The sequence below is a fragment of the Macaca nemestrina genome, unplaced genomic scaffold (genome assembly GCF_043159975.1).
Source record: "Macaca nemestrina isolate mMacNem1 unplaced genomic scaffold, mMacNem.hap1 Scaffold_173, whole genome shotgun sequence".
NCBI lineage: Eukaryota > Metazoa > Chordata > Mammalia > Primates > Cercopithecidae > Macaca > Macaca nemestrina.
The window spans coordinates 11,308-19,811 of record NW_027257656.1 but is presented as its reverse complement, the minus strand read 5'-3'; the positions used below and the strand labels follow the sequence as shown (position 1 = coordinate 19,811).

General features: G+C 60.5%; 1 protein-coding gene across 1 annotated transcript; it reads right to left on the bottom strand.

The window, feature by feature from the left end:
• Positions 1-721: 721 nt before the first annotated feature.
• Positions 722-7,313, bottom strand: LOC139361319 (serine protease 27-like). Its single transcript, XM_071089937.1, has 5 exons — positions 7,268-7,313; positions 3,663-3,689; positions 2,883-3,045; positions 1,255-1,526; positions 722-888 (listed from the first exon to the last, which is right to left on the bottom strand). Exons 1-5 carry the CDS (start codon positions 7,311-7,313, stop codon positions 722-724), a joined length of 675 nt encoding a protein of 224 aa, XP_070946038.1.
• Positions 7,314-8,504: the final 1,191 nt, after the last annotated feature.

Sequence of the window (8,504 nt, the reverse complement as noted above, 5' to 3'; positions counted from 1 at the left end):
GGTTCACGCCATTCTCCTGCCTCAGCCTCCCGAGTAGCTGGGACTACAGGCGCCCGCCACCATGCCCAGCTAATTTTTTTGCATTTTTTTAGTAGAGACGGGGTTTCACCGTGTTGCCCAGATTGGTCTTGAACTCCTGACCTCAGGTGATCCACCAGCCTCAGCTTCCCAAAGTGCTAGGATTGCAGGCGTGAGCCACCGCGCCGGCCTCTACCTTTTTTTTTTTAAATATAATGTATTTAATTGTAGGCTTATAAAATTTATTTATTTATTTATTTATTTATTTATTTATTTATTTATTTATTTTTTGAGACGGAGTCTCGCTGTGTCTCCCAGGCTGGAGTGCAGTGGCGTGATCTCGGCTCACTGCAAGCTCCGCCTCCCGGGTTCACGCCATTCTCCTGCCTCAGCCTCCCAAGTAGCTGGGAGTACAGGCACCCACCACCACGCCTGGCTAATTTTTTGTATTTTTAGTAGAGACGGTTTCACCGTGTTAGCCAGGATGGTCTTGATCTCCTGACCTCGTGATCCGCCTGCTGCAGCCTCCCAAAGTGCTGGGATTACAGGCATGAGCCACCGCGCCCAGCCCGGAATCTGCTTTTTCGAAGCAAGCTGCTCAGCTGGTGGAATGCACAGCCCATGGAGCAGGGCATGATCCCACCCTGCCCTGGGCCCGGAGGCGGGGACTGAGTCCCCGTGGACACCACATTGCTCCCACCTTTCAGGCGTCCTTCTTGCCCTCCTCAAAGCCGGCGCACAGCATGTCATTCTTGATGGTTTTAGGTTGATAGCCAAATTCGGCGTCTTTGCTGTAGAGCAGGTTGCACTTGGGCGTGTCAATGATGGGCACAGCGAGTTTCTGCAGGATCCGCGGGTTGGGCAGGCGGTCTGGGGAGGGTCAGAACGGCCCGGGGCTCAACAGACTTCCTCATCAAGAACCCACGGCCTCGGGAACCACCACTCCTTCCTGCCTGCCCTTTCCTCATGTTTAGACTATCTCTGGCCTAGGGCACTGTGGGGCAGACATCCTCCCTCCTTCCAGGCAGCAGGCTGGGCCCTTTCTGTCCCCGTCTCCCTTCACCCCCTCTTCCTTCTGGGTCTGCTGCTGCTCCCCTCAGCCCCACCTATGTGAACAGAGACCGGGTGTGTGTATTAATACAGCAACAGGAAGACTGTGGGTTCAGAGTGGCCCCCAAGCCGCCCTGGGCCTTCTTGAGGCACATCCCTCATTATTTCCTAGCCGTGTTTCCTTACCTTGTTCACTGGAGCTGCCCCAGCCAGTGACCCAGCAGTTCATGCCCGTCTCAAAGATCACCGAGGGGTCGGGCAGGCGCACGGGGAGGATGTAATTGGTGAAGGACACTGGTTCCTCCAGCTCCACGAGGGCCACGTCGGCACTGGAGGCCATGCCCTCGTACAGGGGGTTGCTCTCCACCCGCCTCACCCGGGCATACACAGCGTGCGGCCCTGGCTGCACTAGCTGCCTTGCCCCCAGCAGGACCTGGTACAGGGACATCTCAGAGGTGCTGGCGGGAGAAGCAGAGAGGCCGTGTGAGGCTGCCCCTCATGTGGGGACAGGCCCAGGAGGGGCTGGGGCTCCTTCTCTGGCCACCATCGTGCCCCACACCTCTCTCTGCATGCTGTCTTTGAGAGCCATCTCTAGGACAGCCAGGTGTAGCAGTGATGCATGTTTACATTGAAGCCAGACCGCCCTCCTCAGATTTCCACCTCCACCCCTGGCCGCTGTGTGACCTTGGGGAAGTCACCTAACAAGTTCTCTGTGACGCAGCTTTCGCATCTGTGCTATGGGGACAGCCACAGTGCCTACCCGAAAGGCTGGCTGGGAGAGAACTACCCTCCAGGTGCAGCAGGGCCAGCACCACCTGTGGGCCTCTGGCAGGTGACCTGCCCTCTCTCAGCCCAAGTTTCTGATTTTTTTTTTCCCCTTAGAGACAGAGTTCTCATTCTGTCACCCAGGCTGCAGAGCAGTGACACAATTGTCGCTCATTGCAGCCTCCAACCCCTGGGTTCAAGCCATCCTCCCACCTCAGCTTCCTGAGTACTTGGGACCACAGGCACCACTGCACCTGGGTATTTTTTTTTTTTTTAAGTAGTACAGATAGGGTCTTGCTATGTTGCCCAGGCTGGTCTTGAACTCCTGGGTTCAACTAATCTGCCCGCCTTGGCCTCCCAAAGTGCTGGGATTATGGGCATGAGCCACCGTGCCTGGCCATGAGTATCTGAATTTAAGATGTGGGTTTTTTGTCATGATACTCTTTTAAAGATGAAGAAGAAAAAAGAAAAAAGAAAAAGATGTGGGGTTTAAAATAATTAGAGCTGTGGTGGTGAGGTGTGAGGTGAGGAACTTGAGACACACAGAAGGTGTGGGGCCAGGTGGTTCATACACGGCAGAGGGCTGGGTGGCCTGGCCTCTGCTCAGGGCTTTCTGGGGTGGCTCATGTGGGTGAGGGGAGGAAGGGCCATTCTGTCTGGTCCTTGGGCTTTGTGAGCAGAGTTCCTCCTGGGAAGAGTGTCGTGGAGCTGAGGTGTATGCGGGATGGGGAAAGGACAGGACAGGCCGGTGTGCAGAACCTGCCGGCGGCTTCCGCAGGGACCCACAGGGAGTGGGTGGAGGGGATGGAGGGGGTTGGAGGCCGTGCGAGGCGCCTCCCGCGGGCGGGAGCAGCGGTTGCAGTTGGAAGTTAGCCCTGGGGTTGGACCTAAGGGAAGCATCTGGCTGGAAAGGAGGCGGGGCTGGACCAGGAGCCCCCAGGGAGGTCACCCGCAGGACTTGGCGCGGCGGGCGCTGTCCGCGGTGCTGAACCGGCCGCGCGCGGGGCGCTGTCAGCGCTGCGGGCGGGGGCAGGGGCGGGCGGACTCACTTGGGGAAGCAGTGCGCGGCCGTCAGGACCCACCGCTCCGCGATGAGGCTGCCCCCGCAGAAGTGGCTTCCGTTGCGCTGGATGCTGACTTGCCAGGGCCACTCGCCCTCCTGCGCGTCCTGCCCGCCCACCATTCGGTTCAGCATCCTGGTGTGCCCACAGGCTGGGGGAGCATGGGGTGTGGGTGGGGGCGCTCACTGGGGCTGGTTCCATGGCCGAGGCTCAGCCCTCAGCCTCACACTCCAGTCCTCGGCCCTCCTGCCCCTGACCTGCCCGAAGACCTTGGGGAAGTGCGAGGCCTGAGCTTCTGGGCAGCCTGGGATACAGGCAGACCCTCCCTAGTTGCCCCCTGAGTCTGGCTCTCCATGCGGGGAAGGGCAACCTAACAGCTGCCTCGTGGGGGCCACAGAGACACTGAGATAACCCGGGAAGGGTCTTGTCCTAGGGCCTGACCCAAACAGGCACCTGGAAGGATGGAACGGGTGTCATGCCCTCTGCAAGGGAGCCACCCAGAGGGGGCCGGTCACTTTTCAGGGTGATCCTCAGACCCCGCCACCCTTGTCCTGCGCTGCGCCTCAATGCTCTGTGCTGGCCATCCTGCTCCCATGTGGACCTTCCTCCTCCTCTCCTTTCTGGGCTCCAGTTCCACGCAGCCCCCACTTTCCCCTCCTCTGGAATTCTCCAGTGCCCTTTGCGTTCCAAATTCCCTCTCGGTGTGAGTGTCCCTGTTTCAGTCCAGCCGGCTCCTGTCCCTCCCACCCCAGGGCCTTGGGTGCTTACCTGTTGCTGCCTTGGCCACCTGAGACCCTGGAAGTGAGGAGAGGGTGATCAGCCAGGCCAGGTGCAGCCTGGCCTACCCTCCCCAACCATGCAGCCCCTCTCCACTGACCCTCCCCTGCTCCGGAGGACTCCAGAAGGACAGTCCACAGAGGGACCTCACAGGAGAGCCCAAGGGCCTGCAGTTTCCCCCCAGGGCTGGCTCTGCCATATGCTCAGGCCCAGGCCCATGGGCCAGAGCTTATCTGCAAGGGTGGATGCTCCTTGCCACATGGGGAGCCGGTCAGGAGGTGCCAGTGAAGGGATCCCCAGGCTAGATGTCCCCTTCTCATCCTGGCAAGGGTTCTCTCTCTCCACACTCCCCACCCATCCTTGTCTGGAAGTTTCTGGGGAGGGTCCAGCCTTCAGCCCTGACACTGTGGGGTTGGCCTTTTCTCCTGGAACAGCTTGGAGCAGAAGAGGCCCGGGAACTGTCTCTGCATTTGAGCTGCCCAGGCTCTCTCACAGTCTGCTCCAGAATGGGCAGGTCTTCTTCCCCAAGTCTCACTTTGGTCCTGAGGCTGAGGCCTGAGCCCCACAGGCTTCTCCCTGGCCTCAGGGGGGTAGAGAAGGTACAGTGGTCTGCATTGGCCACCAGAGATCAGCCTTGTCAAGATTCCAGAGTCCCAAGAGCTGACCCCTCTCCCAGGCATGCAGCAGGCTCTGCAGGCGAGACCCAGGACCCCCTGCTGGACTGTGCAAGGGGGACTTTGGGGCGGATACGGTGAGGGGCCAGGAAGAGAAGTAAGGTATGGGATCGTTCAGGGGAACCAAGGATGGGACATTGCCTCCCACACCGAGGACACAAAGGACCTCTTGCTGGGCCTTTAACCAAACACTGGAGCCTCTACCCCAGCTTGGAGACCCCAGTCCGGACCACAGTGTACAGCCCCAGGGGTAGCAAAGCCTGGAACTGCCTGGCCTTGAGTCCTCTCACCACCCCTGCACTCCGTGCGTCTGCTTCTGTGGGGGCAGATTTGCCCGTAGCTGGGCGGGGGGTTAGAACAGGCACCTCCCCACATCTCGGCCCTCAGCTTCCCCTTAACCTCCAGTGCCTTCTGGGACCCAGCCTGGCTGCTATGGACCATGTCTTCGCTCCGCCTGGAAAAGATAACCAGTTCCCTGAAGTCAAGGGGCTGTGGGGACAGGAAGTGGCCATGGAGTGCTCAAGCACCCCGAGGGTTTTTACGGCATCCTCTTCCTTCCTGTCTGGCTCACAGTCTGGGGGGCACCTTCCCCAACACCATTGGTGGGCAGAGACACCCCTGGGGGGTGCTGGACAATAAGGCAGCAAGCTGCGAGGGGGCAGCTGTGGATGGGCAGGAGGAGGAGGTAGAGAAGGTGCAGGGCAGGCAAAGGGGTCCCCTGCAGATGCGGGGTCAGGAGCAACGGGAAATGGAGAGTCTGCCCTGGATGCTCTGCTCATTAATTTGTGCTAATTAGGTGCCCTTTTAAAATGCAAACACCCCCAGGAGGGTTATTCCCTGACCCCCCCCCAACCCCGACCCCTTGCTCCTTCCAAGCCTGAGGATCCTGCTTGCAGAAGAGCGCATACTGTCAGGCCTTCTCACCCTCTGGGAGTCTGCAGAAGCTGTGTCTCTATGCTCCCGGCCTGAGCACTGCCCCCTCCAGCGATGCCTCCTCCCCGTGCAGATCCTTCCTTCCTGAAGTAACCCTGTACTTCTCATTTAGGCAGAGTCTTCTGGCCTGTGAGTGCTTGCTCCCCTCACCCCACAATCTGGATGCCCTTCCCCTAGTCTCTGTAAATCCTAGTCTTCTTTTTTTTTTTTTTTTTTTTTTTGAGACAAAGTCTCACTGTGTCACCCAGGCTGGAGTACAGTGGCACAATCTCAGCTCACTGAAAGCTCCGCCTCCCGGGTTCATGCCATTCTCCTGCCTCAGTCTCCCAAGTAGCTGGGACTACAGGTGCCCACCACCGCGCCCAGCTAATTTTTTGTATTTTTTAGTAGAGACGGGGTTTCACCATGGTCTCGATCTCCTGACCTCGGCCTCCCAAAGTGCTGAGATTACAGGCGTGAGCCACGGCGCCCAGCCAAGTCCTAGTCTTGATCTAGAGATCAAGGCCCAACTGAATGCTGCCTCCTCCAGGAAGCCTTCCTTGCTGCTTGCATTGTCTATCTTGGAAGCCCCATACTCTCTCTCTAGCTCTCTGTCCTTCTGATGGGAGCTCTGCCTACAACACCCTGGAGCCAGAATCAAGTCTTATCTTAGCCCAGGAGCTCCAAGAAGGCAAAGGCTGCGTCTGGGGGACCTGAGCTCAGGAAATGTGTGGAGAGACACAAGTGAGGCTGTGGGGGCTGATCGGAAATGGGTGATGTGGAGAGCTGAGCCCTCCAGGGTGGGCGCCTTGTGGGGGCTGGAAGCAACAGACAGGGGTGCCGGGGATGTCGGGAGCATTGTTTGGGGCCTGGGCCTGTGATTCGCTGGTAGCTGGTGGGGATGGTGAAGCCTAGGACTCTAGTGGGTGCCAGCCAAAGACCTGGTGGGGGTGCAACCCTGGGGCTGGGGGTGAGGACGCATCCAGGAGTCCAGCCTCTGGTCATAGCTGTTGGTGAACCAACTGCTAAACTCATTGCCCAAGAGTTTTGGCAATGACCTTGGTTCCTCACCCCGCTCAGGGGCAGTCACTGCCTTCCACCTTCTGTGCAGATGGCTCGCTCAGAAGGCACCATCATCCTTGTGCTGGGAGGCTGGGGGGGATGGGGTGGGGGAGGCCGGGCCAGAGGGGCCACTCTGGTGCCCTCCTGCCCAGGAGAACTAGGAAGCCAGGAGTCCTGGCTAAGCTGCAGCCTGGGATGACCCGACCCAGCCCCGGGAGGTGACTTGAGGACAGGGAAGTGTGGTGGCTGCCGGGCTGGCCAGGCTAGCCCAGGAATGTGAGAGGGTTTCCCTGACAGAGAGTGTCCTGACCTGCAGGGAGGACCTGGCAGGTGGGGCCCCCTGGTTGGCACCTGCTATCCCTGACCCAGGACTGGGAGACGGCACAGTGGCGCATTGCCAGTTCCTCTGTCAGCAGGGGATAGGGCCCTCTGCCACCTGCACCCCCTGCCCCCAGCTCTCTATTGAGCCCGCAGCCAGCCTGCTGGGGCTTCCAGGCACAGGCAGCAGCCCTGGCTCGGCCACCCTCCCACCCCAAGAATGATGGTCCAGGCACTTGGAGCCTGAGTTCACATCCTGCACATACGAGGCTTCTGTCCTCACCTAGAGAATGGGGGGAGAGGCTGGAGAGAATGAAGTGGCAGGAAGCAGGGAGCCTGGCCAGAACTGGCACACCAGAGCCCACGGAGAGGCATGGGAGGAGGCCTTGCCCAGTTATGGCAGTGGGGTCCTCTGCGGCCTGTGTGCACACCTCCCACCCTGCCCTCCCCACTTTGGGCTCCCCAGTTGACACATCTAGAGCCTTCCCACCTGCTCAGGGGCAGGAGGGATGGCCTGTCCCACAGCCCTGGCCTGTCCCAGGGAGTAGGGGGCTGAGCTGAAGCCTCAGGCAGTGCAGCGGGGCCTGTTGGGCGACTGCAGCTCCCCGACCCTGCACCTTTGTCACTCACCAAAACACAGCAGCAGCAGGAGCGGCACCGCAGCGGGACGCCTCATGTCCTCAGGCCTGGCTGGGGCACAGGGCTGGGGTCGGCGGTGGCAGAAGTGTTGAAGCAGGAGCGAGGTGCAGGCTCCATGAAATGGAGTTTTATGCTGGAGATGAGCACAGGCCCGGCTATGCTGCCCAACCCGATGGCCCGGCCTGTCCAGCTCCTCTCCTCAGGAAGGAAGCGCCCAGAGCCGACTCCTCTGTGACCTGGCCCTGAACCCTGAGACCCCCGGGCAGACCCCTCAAGTCAGCGCGGCGCGGGGTGCCATTGGCCTTGGTTCCTGGACCCTGAACACCCAGCACACCCCAAGCTGACCGCGGTGCACGCGAAGTCCGTCCAGCTTCATTCATTATTATTATTTTATTTATTTTTTTAATTTTTTGAGGCGGAGTCTTGCTCTGTCGCCCAGGCTGGAGCGCAATCTCGGTTCACTGCAAGCTCCGCCTCCCGGGTTCAAGCCATTCTCCTGCCTCAGCTTCCAGAGTAGCTGGGACTAAAGTCACCCGCCAACATGCCCGGCTAATTTTTTGTATTTTAGTAGAGACGGGGTTTCACCATGTTGGCCAGGCTGGTCGCGATCTCCTGACATCGTGATCGGTCCTCAGCCTTCCAAAGTGCTGGGATTACAGGGATGAGCCACCGCGCCCGGCCTCATTCAGTATTTTATTGAGCGCCGACGGAACACAGTGGGGCTAGGCAGCGCTGGTGGGAAAGTCAGGGACAGGGGTGTTTGTGGGGCCAAGGGCAGGGGAGGCGATGGGACATGGGGCGGGGTCCGGGGTTGGCCCCAGCGACCCTCCTCCCGGGACACCAGGCCCCAGAAGTCCCCCAGGCGCGCGTCAGCCCGGCCCAGGTGGCCGACACTGGCTCCGGCTGCCGTCCCTCGGGTGGGACGGGTGCTTCCCGGCACCAGGCGGGGCGGAAGCGGCTCCGGGAAGGCCGGGCCGTGGTGACAGTCTCGGTGTTGCCGCCTGGCTGTGGGCGCGGCGCCGCGGCGTAAGAGACTCGGGGAGGAAGTTATTTGGGGCACGGAGCTGACGTCAGAGCCAGAGTGGGGCCGGGCCGCGGGGTCGGGGGCGCCGGGCCTCAGTTTCCCCGCCGGCGCCGGGGGTGTACTCGTGGGCGGGGCGGGGCCCGGGCGGCTCCGGGCGGGGCTAGGGGGTGAGGGCGTTCCCGCCTCAGCCTTGTCCGCGCGCGT

Coding starts and splice junctions, on each gene's coding strand:
- LOC139361319 (XM_071089937.1), bottom strand. CDS start 7,313: ATGAGGCGTCCCGCTGCGGTGCCGCTCCTGCTGCTGCTGTGTTTTG. Junction 3,690..7,267: donor CCTGCTGCTGCTGTGTTTTG/GTGAGTGACAAA, acceptor CCTCACTTCCAG/GGTCTCAGGTGGCCAAGGCA. Junction 889..1,254: donor GGGCAGCTCCAGTGAACAAG/GTAAGGAAACAC, acceptor GACCCTCCCCAG/ACCGCCTGCCCAACCCGCGG.